The 15,877-nt window shown below is 40.4% G+C and overlaps 1 protein-coding gene across 1 annotated transcript in view; it reads right to left on the bottom strand.

Annotated features, from left to right (window-relative positions):
• The window catches only part of ttn.1 (titin, tandem duplicate 1), a 132,977-nt gene that overhangs the window by 11,021 nt on the left and 106,079 nt on the right, over positions 1-15,877 (bottom strand). The window contains exons 177-203 of the mRNA XM_057336724.1: positions 15,515-15,811; positions 14,677-15,264; positions 14,289-14,591; positions 13,904-14,200; positions 13,522-13,809; positions 13,101-13,400; positions 12,657-12,959; positions 12,240-12,545; positions 10,360-12,123; positions 9,983-10,276; positions 9,588-9,872; positions 9,185-9,484; positions 7,038-9,104; positions 6,645-6,947; positions 6,246-6,551; positions 5,861-6,151; positions 5,467-5,763; positions 4,315-4,620; positions 3,915-4,217; positions 3,524-3,805; positions 2,825-3,418; positions 2,361-2,648; positions 1,946-2,245; positions 1,535-1,837; positions 1,139-1,441; positions 466-1,050; positions 77-379 (exon numbers count right to left, since the gene is read on the bottom strand). Of these exons, the coding sequence (XP_057192707.1) occupies positions 77-379; positions 466-1,050; positions 1,139-1,441; positions 1,535-1,837; positions 1,946-2,245; positions 2,361-2,648; positions 2,825-3,418; positions 3,524-3,805; positions 3,915-4,217; positions 4,315-4,620; positions 5,467-5,763; positions 5,861-6,151; positions 6,246-6,551; positions 6,645-6,947; positions 7,038-9,104; positions 9,185-9,484; positions 9,588-9,872; positions 9,983-10,276; positions 10,360-12,123; positions 12,240-12,545; positions 12,657-12,959; positions 13,101-13,400; positions 13,522-13,809; positions 13,904-14,200; positions 14,289-14,591; positions 14,677-15,264; positions 15,515-15,811 (12,156 nt within the window). The remainder of the gene's footprint in view (positions 1-76; positions 380-465; positions 1,051-1,138; positions 1,442-1,534; positions 1,838-1,945; positions 2,246-2,360; positions 2,649-2,824; positions 3,419-3,523; positions 3,806-3,914; positions 4,218-4,314; positions 4,621-5,466; positions 5,764-5,860; positions 6,152-6,245; positions 6,552-6,644; positions 6,948-7,037; positions 9,105-9,184; positions 9,485-9,587; positions 9,873-9,982; positions 10,277-10,359; positions 12,124-12,239; positions 12,546-12,656; positions 12,960-13,100; positions 13,401-13,521; positions 13,810-13,903; positions 14,201-14,288; positions 14,592-14,676; positions 15,265-15,514; positions 15,812-15,877) is intronic.

Raw genomic sequence — 15,877 nt, 5'->3', positions numbered from 1 at the left:
AAAGCAATGTTGATTAAAAAGCAACAATTTCTGCCTAATATAAATTAACACTAAGGTTATTAGAATGGGCCCATACCAAATGGATCTTTGCATATTACTGAGTCTGATGCCGGTCCTGGTTCACTCTGTCCAATCTCATTCACGACAATAACACGGAACTGATACTCAGCATCAGTAGTGAGTCCACTGAGGGTGTACATTATTGAGGTAATCTTTGTCTCATGACGAATCCACTTATCGGATGACACTTCTTTGTACTCAATGAAGTAACCAGTAATGCGAGATCCACCATCATCTTTGGGTTTAGTCCAAGCCAGAGCAGCAGAGCTCTTAGTAACATCCATGATTTCTGGTGGAGTACCTGAAGGCTCTGGTACACCTAGTGAATTAAAAACAGGGATACAAGTGCTGTTATGTTAAAAAAAAAACATGTGATGCTGACAGATTAAATTGACAAGTACTTACAAATTGGAGTCTTTGGTACAACTGGTTCCATTGATTTCAGAGAGTTGCTGATTCCAAACTGGTTCTCTGCAGTCACCTTAAAGTGGTATTCAACATTTTCTTGTAATCCTTTAACCACAAAGGATGTGTCAACCACTCGAGAGTCAACAGTGTACCAAGCTGCTTTTGATACTTCACGTCTCTCCACAATGTAGCCTATAATTTCAGAGGCACCATCATCTTTTGGAGGTTTCCAGCTAAGTCTTACAGAATGTGCTTGAATATCATCAATTCCAAGAGGGCCTTCGGGTGCAGATGAGCGGCCAATAACCTTAACCTTGATAGACACCATCTTTTTGCCACATTTGTTTTCCAGTTGGAGATTGTAAATGCCAGAATCAGACTTTTCAGCATCTTTAATTACAAGCTCAGTTCCGTCCTCATTGGAGGCAAGCATTGCACGGTTCGTCACCTCTGCTCCATCCTTGGTCCATTTGCAGGTAGGAGTAGGTTTGCCTTTAATAGGCACTGAAAGTTTGATGACTCCTCCAGATCTTACAACGAGAACATCTTTGTATTTTGCCTCAAGATCATAATTTGGAGGATCTGAAAATGATAAAATTTCTTATTAATTACATTTCTACACACATATGAGGTTCAAGGAACTAATGAGGAAATCATGAGAAGACCTTACCAAGCATCTCTGTTATGGTCACAACTCCTGGTACTTCAGCTGGTTCTCCTGGTCCTCCAGCATTGCAAGCCATGACACGGAATTTGAATTCCTCTCCTTGTGGCATTTGTGTCAATGTATATTCGCAGATCAGAGATGGTGTGGTGTTGCACTTTATCCAGGTTACTGAACCAACCTTTTGCAGCTCAATTAAATAGCCTGTAACCTTAGCACCACCCTCTTCATCTGGAGGACTCCAGGCCAAAGACACAGAAGATTTTGTGGTATCTGTGACTCTTGGGTTTTGAGGTGATCCAGGTGGATCTGAACGCAATTGTTTAATTGTCACTGATGCTATTAAATAATTTAAAACTGTCAGTTGGCAGAAAAATGCATTAATAGCACTGCTTTACTCACCAACTGGATCAGTTGCTACTGCTGCTTTAGAAAGAAGACTGGGTTTGCCAACACCACGAGCATTGATTGCTGTCACCCTGTGCTCATATTCCAAGCCTTCAATCAAACCAGTGGATCTGTATCTTGTCATTGTCACTGGATTTTTATTGGCACGAATCCACCTATCAGATCTGACCTCCTTGCGTTCAATAATATAGCCAGACACCTCCAATCCTCCATCCTCATCTGGCGGCTCCCAGGCAACAGTCATGCCATCACGTGAGACATCAAAGATGATAGGTCTGCCAGGTGGTCCCGGAATAGCTGTAACAATTTAGTATAGGGATTATTAGATTTTGTAATATGTAGAGACATGCAAAAAATATGTATTTAGTAATAATAAATAATCTAATGAAAAATATTTTTCCTTACATTTGGAGCTCTTGCACATTACAATTTCTGACTGCAAGTACTCCCCAGTGCCATATCGATTGGTTGCTGCAACACGGAACACATATTCATCGCCCTCTGTCAATCTATCAAACTTGAATGTTGGTCTGCTAACTGATTCAGACACAGGCACCCATCCTGGTCGATGAGCATCACGTTGTTCAACGACATAGTTAGAGACTGGGGCACCACCATCTCTTCTAGGCGGATCCCAGCTTATTGTGACTGCGACTGCATCAATTTCATCAAATCGAATGGGTCCTTGCGGTTCATCGGGTTTATCTGCAGAAAGAAAAAATAATAATTTTAATCATGTTAAGTCATTTTAGAATATCAGTCAATTTTTACACGGGGGAGATAAATATGAGTAGATTATTATGTAGGAATGAGTATTTACCAAGAATGATGACTTTGATGTTTTCAGTTGTCACTCCTGTAACGTTTTTTACTTCAAGAGTATACACTCCACTGTCATCAATGGTGGTGTTTAGAATAGTTATTTTTGAGGATTTTGCAGTTGACTTGATCTTAACACGCTCCTGTATTTTTACTCTATTGTCATTGAAGAACCAAGAGCAAACTGGTGGTGGTCTTCCTATGATTGGAAGGTCAAGCTCAAGAGGTTTGCCTGCCAAAACACTGATCATCTTTTGTGGAATAGTCGATAGGTCAATCTTTGGCATAACTGAAAGAGAAAAGAGACGGAGTTGAGACATAAAGATGGCATCTGGTGACTTGTAATATTGTTTTTACTGTTACCACTACTAGAGAATTGTATATAAAGTCGGCACACCAAAGCTCCAAAAATGTATTAATTAAAAGACTTTCACATGGCACTGTTGCAACTACTACAATACATACCTCTTTGTTCTTGAACTGCAACAGCGGTCACAATTTCTTTTGGCTCACCAGGACCTCTGCTGTTAACGGCACGTACCCTGAAGAGGTACTGCTCATTTTCATTCAGTGATACGATAGTGAACTCAAAGTCTGTAAGTTTCAAAGTAGTCACCTTCATCCACTTGTCAGTACCAGCCTTACAAGCCTCAACAATGTAGGCTATGATTCTGCTGCCTCCATCATGTAAAGGTTTCTCCCATGCAAGTGACACACTGGACTTGGTAACATCTACAACTTCAAGCTTGGCTGGTGGCAGTGGGACTTCACACACCAAAACAACATCACTTGTCTCGCAAGGTTCACCAACACCATATATATTTTCTGGTAAGACTCTGAAGTAATACATCATTCCCTCTGCCAGACCAGTAATTTTGTATGACGTCTTGCTGCATTTAGATGTAACAGATTTGTATGCTCTCATTGATGCTTCTCGCCTTTCAATGACATAATTGTTAACAGGTGCTCCACCATCAACCTCCGGTGCATCCCAAGTAATAAGGGCGGAATCCTTTGTAAGTTCTTTCATTTTAATAGGACCAGGTGGACCAGGCGTATCTGATAAAGAAAGCAGAAACAATTGCTGTCAATACACCACCTGATGGCATGTCATGTGCATTATAAATTTAATTAAATGGTTCGCTACAAATAGAGAAAATATACCATAGATTTTGACAAGAATGCTTGCATCCTTCTTTCCAGCTGAATTTGAGGCTTCAACTGTATATCTACCAGCATCGTAGCGGTGTACTTTATCAATAATGAGAGTTGTGGCAGTATTAGTGACTTCAATAAAGCCACGATTTTGGAGATCCACATCAGGCTTGCTCCAAGTGATAGTTGGTATTGGTCTTCCAGTAACAGTTACATGGAGGCGCAGGGAACTTCCTGCTCTCAGGCATATTGTCTTCAGCAGATCATCAGGCAGCTCAAGGTCAGGGATTTCTGGAATTACAAATTAATTAGAGAAGCCATTGACAGAGCTATTGGATATTTATTTTTCTTGCATTCACACATATCACCACTTATAGAAACAGAGTCCGTATGAACATACCAATTCTTTCTACTGGCTCTGTCTCTGCACATGGTTCACTGAAGTCACCCGTTCCGTTTACATTGACTGCTGCAACTCTGAAACAGTATTTCTTGCCAGCAGCAAGGCCTGTAACAGTGTGTTCAGTCACCCTGAGATTCTTTTCATGCACTTTTGTCCATTCTTCTGAACCAACTTCTTGCATCTCAAAAATGTAACCAATAACATCAGCTCCACCATCTTCAACAGGTCGTGTCCAGGCAAGACTAATGCTGTCATGGTGCGTGTCTGTAACACGTGGAATTGAGGGAGCATCTGGAGTGCCTAAAATGGTCATTTAACACGATCAGGTACATGTTTTGAATTACAGTAATAAAACATTCAAATATTAAAACTCTTTTAGGCTCTTCCAGGAACATACCTGTTGGTTCTCTACATACTGCATACATTGACACTTCACTCGGTTCACTATCACCAGCTGCATTCATGGCTGTAATACGGAACTGGTAAATGTTGCCTTCATGAAGACCAGTGACTTTGAAGGACGTGTCCTTGAGAAGAGTATCTCTGTTAACCTTGATCCATCTTACGCTCTTTCTTTCACGCATCTCAATTAAGTAGTTTGTGACTTCACTGCCACCATCGCTCTCAGGTTTCATCCATTCGATCGTTGCAAAGTCTTTTCCAACTACAAGGATTTCTGGTGCTCCAGGAGGTAATGGGACAGCTATAATTGGAAATCAAGATAAATGAATGGTAACATTGTAGGGTCCCATTGATCTAAGAGTTTATTATTGTTTCATTATTATGAAAGGACACTTCAGCCAAGAAACAAAATTTCCCCATGTTTTACTTACCCTCAAGACATCCTAACTGAATTTGACTTTCTTCTTGAAGAATAATGCAGTCGGAGTTGTAATACCACGTATCATTGTTTTTCCAAGTGGTAGAATGGGAGTGAATGGGGGGCAGTTTTTTGAAGCTCCAAAAAGTGCATCCATCGATCAAAGAACTGCTCGACACGGCTCCCTGGTCTTAACAAGGGTCTTCTGAAGCGAATCGATGCCTTTTTTTTAAAGAGAAATATCCATATTGACAATGCTATTACCGCTAATATCTAATTTGCATTATCCCTCGGCTGCACTTGAACCACCTGCAAATGACGGTGACGAAAGTTCCCGCACAGAGGAGACGGAATCCTATTGGAACAAAACGAAAAATGCTGAGTTCATCACTGGAACCTACGACACGCCTCCATCATTTGCCGGAAAAACAGGCCTCTGGTTCACGCGCAGCCAATTGGATAACACAAGTTAGACATTATCGTTACTAGCATTGTCAAGACCAGGGAGCCGTGTCGAGCAGTTCTTGGATCGATGGATGCACTTTTTGGAGCTTCAAAAAATTGTCCCCCATTCACTCCCATTCTACCGCTTGGAAGAAAAACGATACGTGGCATTATAACTCTGACTGCATTATTCTTCAAGAAGAAAGTCATATTCCTTGAGGGTGAGTAAAACATGGGGAAATTTTGTTTCTTGACTAAAGTATCTCTTTAAGTCATTATACTTACTGAATGAGTTTCTGGCAATGATGGGGTTAGACTGTACTGCCACACCAGCTCCATACTTGTTCACACCCCTCACACGGAAAATATATTCATTGTTCTTGAAAAGCCTTGTGCTGTTGCATGTTAGGGCTTTGCATTCAGCCTCCATGATAACCCAGTTTAGTCTGTTGGTGTCCCTTCTTTCAACAGTGTAATGTGTGATGGTGTCACCTCCATCTTCTAGTGGCTCTTTCCAAGACACTGTGCATTTGTCCTTAGATACATTGCTGACTGTGATCTCCTGACAAGGCCCAGGTGTATCTTAGAAAAAGAAGAGAGATTATAGTATGAATGAATTCACAAGGTATTTTAAGAACAAAGTTGTGTTTTGTTTTGTCTGCATATCTGAAATACTTACCAAGTACTTTAACATTGACCTCAGCGGTTTTGGTGCCACTTGCATTCTTTACTGTCAAAACATACTTTCCAGTGTCATCTCTGTCACAGAACTTGATGATTGCCAGTGCACGGGTACTAGAGTACTGGAGAGAGTATTTCTCGCACAGCTCTAGCTCTTGTGTACCCTTGGCCCAGGAAACCTTTGGTTCAGGTTTACCACCAACAGCAGCATCAAGTACCAGATCAGATCCAGCTCTGATTGTGACTGTGTCCACAAGGAGTTTGCTGTCCAACTCTGCTTTAGGAGGACCTACAAAATAGTTTAAATGTCATGAGTACTTTGAAGCACTAGAATATATTGTATGTCTTATGTGTATTGTAAAATAACCATGCACGATACATACTGTATTCTGCTTTGCAGGTGACAGGTCCTGTTGAAAGTGATGGTGTGCTGAGCACTCCATTAGCATTTTTGGCAATGACACGGAATTCATATTCCTCTCCTTCTCCCAGTGCAGTGACAGTGAAATTTGTGTCAGTAACATTAGTGTAGTTGCACTTGAGCCAACGACCCTCTCCAGTTAGAGTATATGGCTTTCTCTCAACAATGTAGCCTGTGATTGGGCTTCCACCATCATTCAGAGGCACAGACCATTTAATTGAGACTGTGGATCTTGATACACCCGTAACTTCAGATTTTCCTGGAGGATCTGTAGATAGGAATCAACCAAAAACTCATATCAGTACTTAAGAAATGCAAATTTAAACTACAATTTATCAAGTTTTGATTGCGATATACTCACCAACTGGATTTTGTGCCACAGCTCTTTTTGATGCTTCACTTGGTTTGCTGAGGCCAGCACTGTTCATTGCATACACTCTGAACTGGTATTCAAGACCCTCAACAAGACCTTCCACCTTGTAGTAGCATTCAAAGCATGGTATCTTGTTTTCTCTCACCCAGAGAATTGTATTACGCTCCTTCTTTTCAATCCAGTATCCAGAAACCTTGCTGCCACCATCATGGTATGGTTCCTCCCAACGAATACTCATGCTGTTGGCTGTTACAGAGAACACTTCTGGCTTCGTTGGAGGACCTGGAGGAACTGTGAGGAAAAAGGGGTGCAACAGAATTTAGCATGTGATATTTTATAGGAAATGTCAACAATGCCAAAGTATTATTGGCTAATACATACCAAATGGATGCTCCGCAACAATCGTCTCAGATTCTGTTGGTTTGCTCACACCAAATCGGTTTTCAGCACAGATGCGGAAAGTGTACTGCATGTATTTGGTCAGATGTGAAACATTGAGTGAAGTATGCTTTACACTTGAGTTGATAAGCTGCCAGGCAGTGGAGCCAGATTCACGCTTCTCAACAATGTAGTTTGTGATGTCCGTTCCACCATCATCCTCAGGTGGATTCCATGTCAGTACACATGACTCTGATGTAATTGAAGAAATCTCAATAAGGCCCTCTGGAGGGCTTGGTCTGCCAATGACATTGACATTAACAGTGAAGGTCTTTGATCCAGTGACATTTTCTAGAGTAAGGAAATAACTGCCTCCATCACCCCTCATACTTTCTTTAAGAGTGAGAATCGTTCTGGTTTTGGTAGTCTTAATTGATACCCTGTCAGTTTCTTTTAGCCTCATCTCTTCAAGCTTCCAGATTACCTTTGGAGCAGGTCTGCCACTAATTGGAACATCAATCTCGAATGAGTCACCAATCCTGCAAGTAATAAGTTGGTTGGTGATGCCACTGAGATCTGCAGTAGGTTCAATTCGTGGCTCTTTGATGATGACTGAGGAGAAGGCTTCTCTTGGCGAACTGAACCCAGCATCATTCTTAGCCTTGACATGGAATTCATACTCAGAATTCTCAATAAGGCCTTCAATAACAAGGGTTAAGTTTTTCGTTGTGCCACAAACAACCCATTTATCTGTGCCTTTAGCCTTTGATTCAACACAGTAGCCTATGATACGACTTCCTCCATCATGCTCTGGCTTGAGCCAGGCCAAGGTTGCTGTTGTGTCGGTGGTGTCAATGATATCAACTCTCTTTGGTGCAGCGGGTTCAGCTGTGGCAACAATTGGATCAGGCATTTCATACGCCTCACCAAGACCATATTGATTCTCAGCCATGACTTTGAAGAAATAAGGTACACCTTCCAGGAGATCAGAGATCCTCAAGCTTGTTTTACTGGTCTTGGGTGCTGCCTCTGTCCATGTACGACGGCTGGCCTCACGCTTCTCAACAACGTAATGATGAACACGTGCGCCACCATCATTAATAGGAGGTTCCCAAACAAGTGAGAGAGCACCTCTTGTAACTTCCTTGATGGAGAGAGTGCTGGGCATTCCAGGTGTATCCAATACTTTAACTGTTACAGTGATAGATTTACTGCCACTACTGTTCTCAAGTGTGAGAGTGTACTTGCCAGTATCATTTCTAGTGCAGTTCTCCAACATTAAAGCTGTGAATGTTTCAGTGATGGTAACATCTGCCATAACACCAAGTTCTCCATCTACTTTTGTCCAGGAAGCTGTGGGTGTTGGCTTTCCCTTAAAGCCAATACGGAGACAAACACTTCCTCCACTCTTCACAATATGTGTCTGTTTGAAGGTTGCATCAATATCAATTTCTGGTGCCAATAGTCTATCTACAGCTTGTACTGGCTCAGATATCTCTTTGGCTTCACCCTTTCCAACAGAATTGACTGCACAAATACGGAACTTGTACTCTGCACCAGTTTCCAAACCAGTGACTGTATATTTAGTAACAGCACAAAGATCTTCATTGACTCTGTTCCTTGTCTCTTCAGATCCCTTGCACATCTCAATAATGTAGCCATGGACTTCCATACCACCATCATAAGCAGGTCTGGTCCACTCCAAGCTAACAGATGTATTTGTAGTGTCAGTGACATTTACAATAGATGGGGCATCTGGTGTTTCAGTTGGCTCTGCACATTTAATTGGTAGTGAAATGTTGCTTGGTATTCCAGTTCCAGCATCATTCACAGCATACACACGGAATTCATACTCCACATTCTCAGTGAGATGAGTAACTCTGTGTGCAGCCTCAACAATGGGTTTTCTTGTTAAGACCTTCAGCCAACGACCAGTCTTCTTTTCACGTCTTTCCACAATGTAATATTTAATTGGGTTTCCACCATCATGTGTTGGAGGAGCCCAGTTGATTGTGATACTCTCTCCATCAACATCTGTTGCATCAGGAGTTCCAGGGGAATCTGGAACAGCTGCAGGGAATTTTTTTTACTGTACATAATTTGAACAAGACCAACAACAAAGAAATTATTATAAGCAATTTATTACTTACTGTATTGCAGCTGTGCAATCACAGGAGCAGATTCCAGTGGTCTACTAACACCAAACCTATTGACCGCAGAAACACGGAACTGGTACTCATTGGTCTTGATCAGCTTGGTGGCATTGTATGTGCATTTCAGGCACTCATCCGTAACAAGAGCCCATGAAATTTTAGAGGTTTCACGCTTCTCAACAATGTAATGTGTGACCTCAGAACAGCCATCATTCTCAGGTGGATTCCATGAAAGTGTAACTTTGCCTTCAGAGATATCTGAGAACATGACTGGTCCTACAGGTTCTCCCGGTGTATCTAAAAAACAAAGATAGAAGAAGCACAGGTTAACATTATTGATCTCAAGAAAATATTTTGATTATTTAGGTGGGGTGAAAAGATAAGTAACAAAAATGATTACCAAAAACATCAACTTTCATTGCTTCCTTCTTAGTTCCTGAGGGATTTGTGGCTTCCACAGTGTAAATACCACGGTGACTACGGTCAGCATCTCTGATAAAGAGGATGCTTGACCCAGAAATTGTTGTGATGTCAACCATTTTCTTGGTTAATTCAGTACCATCTCTGAACCAGGCAACCTTTGGTGTTGGTCTTCCAGTAATTGTTACTTTGAGTCTGATGTTTTCCCCTGCTTTAACAGAGACTCCCTCAAAGTACTCCTGGCCAAACTCAATGTTTGGAGCAACTGAAAGAGAATATTAAAAACTTTAAATGTACAGATCAACACTGCAACAATGCATCCGTATAATGTTGACCACTAAACCATGAGAAGCAATATAAATTGTGTGTACTCACAACTTTCATCTCTTATTACTACATATCCAGATGACTGAGAGGGTGGGCTCACTGTGCCAATAGCATTTCTTGCTATGACTCTAAACTCATAGCGTTCACCACAAGCGAGACCAGTCACTACAAATTCGGTGTCAGTGACATTTGAAAAGTTGCTCTTTAACCACCGTCCCTTGCCCTGCCGTTTCTCCACATTGTAAGCAACAATTTTGCTTCCACCATCCCGCTTGGGTGCTTCCCACTTGAGTTTAACTGATTCACTTGTCACATCAACATAGTCAGGGGTACCAGGAGGATCTGAAATGAATATAGATAATTTAGGGATTGTGAATGGGAACACATCCATTCTGTGTAAAAATAACACTTAAAGTTGAACTTACCAACTGGAGAAACAGCCATATTGAGTTTGCTTGCATCACTCATGCGACTGTATCCAGAATCATTCTGTGCATAGACTCTGAACTGGTACTCCAGACCTTCAATGAGACCAAGGACCCTGAACTCCTGTTCTTTCACCAAGATTGTGTTGACCTTTTGCCACATTATGCTGTTCTTCTCTTTCTTTTCAACATGGTAGCCAAGAATTGGACAACCTCCATCAAAAATGGGTGCATCCCACTGTATAGTCATCCCATCATTTGTGATATTGTAAACTACTGGCATGCCTGGTGGGCCTGGTGGTCGGAGCTCATGCTTGGCAATGACATTTTGTGAAACTAAAGGTTCACTTGCACCATATCTGTTCTCTGCATAAACTCTGAACTGATATTGAGTTCCCTTAATCAGATTAGGTACCTTAAATGTAGTTCCAATTACACTTGAACAAGCCATCTTCCAGTCTGTTTGAGAGGTGTTACGTTTTTCCACTGTATAGCAGGACATTTCTCCACCTCCATCATCATTTGGTTCATCCCACGATATTGTTATACTTTCTGCTCTGACCTCATCCAAACGGATGGGTCCAATAGGTTTAGAGGGTGGTCCAAGGGTAATAACCTGTATATGGAATGATTTTCTGGAGAATTTGTTGTCAAGAGTAAGTGTGTATTTACCACCATTCTCTTTCTCCACATTCTTTATCATTAATATGGCCTTGTTCTCAGTCTTCTTAAAGCGGACTTTTTCACTCTCCTTTAGTGGCAAGTTGTCCTTTAACCAAATAATAGTTGGCCTTGGTTTACCTCTATACGGCAATTCGATGTGAACATTGTGTCCTAAGCGCACACTAATTTGGCCATCAGGGTAATCATCAAGGTAAGCTTCTGGTGGAATAATGTAGTCCTTCACTTTAAGTGGCCCGATTTCAGTAAAGTCACTATTACCTTTCTCATTCTTTGAACAAACTCTGAAAAACATTTCAGTGAGTTCCTTTAGTTTTTTTATTTCAAATTCACAGTGTTTGCTTGTGCCAGCAGGAGCCCATTCCTCTTGACCTTGTTTCTTCTCAATGATGTAGTCTGTAATAATGCTACCACCATCATAATCTGGTTTGTTCCACTGTAGTGTTACTGATGTTTTCGTGGAATCTTTCATAGCAAAGTTTTTGATTGGACCTGGTGTCTCAGTGGCTTTAACTGGCTCTGCTGTTTCACATGGATCTCCAATTCCATTTTCATTTTCTGCTAATACACGGAAGAAGAAGGATGTCTTCTCAGAGAGCTCCTCAATTACATATGTAGTCTCTTTACATTTATTTGTCACACAAGTATATGTACGCTTTGATGAATCTCTCTTCTCAAAAACATAATTGGTGATTTCTGCTCCACCATCCTGTAGAGGGGGCTCCCAGCAAAGTGTAACTTTCCCACGAGTAACGTCTTTCAAGACCAGATTTCTACAAGCAGCTGGGGTGTCCTGTACTTTAACAGACACTGTTAAAGTCTTTGGTTCCCCTACACCATTCGATACGTGAATGGTATATTTACCAGTGTCGTTTCTAGTTACTTGTGTCATGAGAAGACATGACGAAGTGTCTGTGTTATGAATGACATATTTTGGATCATTATCAATGCTTTGGTCTTCTTTCTTCCAAGAGACACTTGGAGCAGGTCGGCCTTTAAGCGGGACCATAATTTCAACATCTTTACCAGCTTTCACAATGTAGTGAGTTCTCATTGCAATATCAGTGTCAACCTGGGCTTCCTCTGCAAAAATTAAAGCATGAAGTTAATAGGTTTATACTATTTTTACAAATTTTAAATACTATGGATGGAATATAATATGGACTATACAAAAAATATATTTCAAAACTTATACATACCAAGAATATCCTTGGCTTGGACTGGTTCCTCCATTTCTATTGGATCTCCTCTTCCAGCACAATTGACAGCAGATACACGGAAGTAGTAGTCAACATCTGGTTTAAGATCTGAAGCAACATACTCTGTTGTTCTTACTTCTCCCTTATGGCTAATTACTGTCCATTCCCCCTCTTCACCAATTTTTTTCTCAACAACATAGCTGATGATTTCACTGCCTCCATCATATTCTGGTTTTGACCATCCAAGTGTGATTGATGTTTTAGTTGAGTCAACAACCTTCAGCTTAGTTGGTTCATATGGTGGGTCTTTAGAGAAAGTAAAAAAAAATCAAATTGTATATCAAAACACAACACACTCAAAATAAAATGTATTTTTTTTAATAAACAATTAATAAAACCTATGTATATAATACATACCAACTGGATCAGCAGCTTTGTAGAAATCTGAAACATCTGAGTGTGGACCTTCTCCAGCCTTATTAATTGCACATACACGATACTGATATTCATTTCCTTCTGTAAGATGATGGACCTTTGCTTTGGCGTCAGCAATGGGGTCTTTAAACACCTTCACCCAGCGTAGACTCTTCTTATCACGTTTCTCTAAATAGTAGCCTGTAACCATGCTACCACCATCAACACCAGGTTTATCCCAAACAATCTGCATAGATGTTCTGGTGATATCTGTTGCTGTTGGTGTGGAAGGTTGTCCCGGAGTAACTGAAAAAGTAGCAGTGATTTAAAAACAGTGCAGTTGGATCATTTCTAATTGTACATTATCTGTTTTATCAAAACTATACATTTTACATTTGGTACTATACATTGGGTTAATTCTTGATATTCAAATGACTGTTTCCTTACCAAATGCATTTTTGGAAATAACAGGCTCAGATTCCAGAGGATCTCCAGCTCCAAATTTATTAACACCTCTCACACGGAAGACATATTCATTTCCTCTGGCCAATTTTTGTACAGTGACTGTACGTTGTTCCATTGCTTCAGAGACTGTGGACCAAACTACTCTACTCGTCTCTCGTTTTTCTACAGTATAATGAGTTACTTTGGAACCTCCATCATTGGCCACTGGCTCCCATGCTATTGTTATCTTGTCAGCAGTGACTGATTTGAATTCGATCTGCCCAGCTGGAGGTCCAGGTTTGTCTGTTTATGGAATGGGAATTTATATATACAGTATATATGAAAATAAAGAGGTGAACAGTGCATAAATTGTTTTATTTATGTTAAAATCATATTAGTTATATTGACTCAAATTATTACATACCTAAAATTTGTATTCTAATAGAAGCAGATGCTGTGCCAAACACATTCTTGATTTTGATTTCATAGGTTCCAGTATTGAGACGAGTAGAATCCTTAATGAGGATGGCGGATGAATCAGTTGTGTTCTCAATTGACAGCTGTGCACTTGACACTAATTCCTTTCCATCTTTAAGCCATTCAATAGCTGGCAAGGGTTTAGCAGTTATTCCCACTTTGATCTTAACTGATGCACCAGCTTTGTATTGCACAACATCCAAGTACTCCGGAGGAAGGTCAATAACTGGAGCACCTGAAAACAAAAGAAAAGGGTGTTATATTCTCGAAGGAGTATTGTTGTGCATATTAAACCAAGATGTCTAACGATGCAGAACCAACAGACTTACCAGAAATGTCAACACAAGTTGCTGGTCCTGCAATCAGAGATGGGTTGCTCATAGAGCCAACTGTGTTTTTCGCAAAGATCCTGAATTCATATGACTGATCCTGTGTCAGGCCTGACACAGTGAAGTTTGTATCAATGACATTGGTGTAGTTTGCCTTTGTCCACCTGCCATTTGGAGCATCTCTTCGTTCAACTATATACCCAGTGATTTTACTTCCGCCATCAAATGGAGGCTTCTGCCAAACAAGGCTAACTGAATTTTTGGTAACTTCAGAGATTCTCACATTTGCCGGTGGTTCTAAAATAAAAGATAAGAATTTAGTATTTGATCAAGTTCATATAACTAAGTACTTCACTTTGTAGATTTTTTTATTATTTGAACTTACCACAAGCGTCAATTGCTAGTACTTCTTCTGAAGTTTTGCTGAACTTTCCAATGCCAGCTGCATTTTCTGCAGCTGTCTTGAACTCGTAAATCATTCCAGGACATATATTTGACACTCTAATTTGAGTTGCAGGGATTGCTGTTTTGTTCACCTTCTGCCAAAGGATGCTGCTTCTTTCTTTCATTTGCACGTGGTATCCAAAGACAGGGTTTCCTCCATCTACCACAGGCTCATGCCAGCATATAGTAAGGCTTTCCCTTGATACAAAGCTAACCCATGGTGTTGATGGTGGTCCAGGGATAGCTAAAACATACAATAAACAGGCAGATGTTTAACAGAAATGTAGACAACTATGAACAATCACAAATGTGAAATTTCAGGTACTCACTGTATGGAAGCTTTACTGTAACTGCCTGGGAATCAATGTGGTCGCTGATGCCAAAGCGATTCTCAGCTTTTACCCTGAACTGGCATTCTTCTCCCTTTGTCAGTTTGGTTACTTTAATAGCATTTCTGGCAATTGTGGATGACACCTCTGTCCATGTTGGAGTACTTGTTTCACGTTTAAGAACAACATAGTTGGTAACAGGACTGCCACCATCATACAAAGGTGGGAGCCATTTGAGACACAAGCTTGTCTCTCCCACATCACTAACTTCTACAGGACTGACTGGAGGTCCTGGTCTATCTAGGACCAGGATGTTTACAAACATCTTGGTTGTTCCACTTGTGTTTGAGGCAACAATGTCATATCTTCCAGCATCACTTGCAATACTCTCCTTAAGGACGATATTAAGACTATCAGGTCTTACTTCAAAGCTAAATCGCTTTCCGCACCTAACTGGAACATTACCTCTCGCCATTGTGACCTTTGGCATTGGTCTGCCAGTGAGAGGAAGTTCAAAATTAAGATTCGATCCTGCTCTCACATAAACAGTGTTGTGTGGGAAGTTCTTCATATCAAACTCCGGTGCATCTGTAAATAGCAAAAAGAAAAAGAAAAAAGTAAGCTGATTATTAACATATATATGTTGGTTCCAAAATGAGATAACTCCGTTTTTTATTGTGCATTCCAATTAATGTCAATCAAACTGCAATTTTTTTATTTTTTATTTAAGACATAATTACTAAAATACAGCTAACTACCAAAATAAAAACATGATAACATAATAAAAAACATGATGAAAGGAATAGAATAGAAAGGATTGTAATGAATTAACACTTACCCAGCTGATCTTTTACAACCACAGGGATGATCATTTCTTTTGGTTCACTGAGTCCAGCATGATTCTCAGCACGAACTCTAAAGAAGTATTCTCCATTTTCTCTCAAGCCCTTAATGGTGTGGGTGTTAGTTTTTACAGTAGCACATTTAACCCATTTCTTTTGGCCCTTTTCAAGGGCATCAATTAGGTAACTGGTAATACGGCTTCCACCATCGTGTTCTGGTTTTGACCATGCTATGGTCACACTATCCTTTGTGACTGCAGTAACACCAAGTCTATCAGGTGGACTTGGTTTTTCTGTAGGTATAAAGTGTAAATTGATAACACTGAATAAATTAAGCAATTGTGAAACAGCCCTTATAT

This window comes from Triplophysa rosa, linkage group LG6 (genome assembly GCF_024868665.1).
Source record: "Triplophysa rosa linkage group LG6, Trosa_1v2, whole genome shotgun sequence".
NCBI classification, from domain to species: Eukaryota; Metazoa; Chordata; class Actinopteri; order Cypriniformes; family Nemacheilidae; genus Triplophysa; species Triplophysa rosa.
Note: the sequence above shows the minus strand (reverse complement) of the source record. Positions and strands in the feature narration are given on the sequence as shown.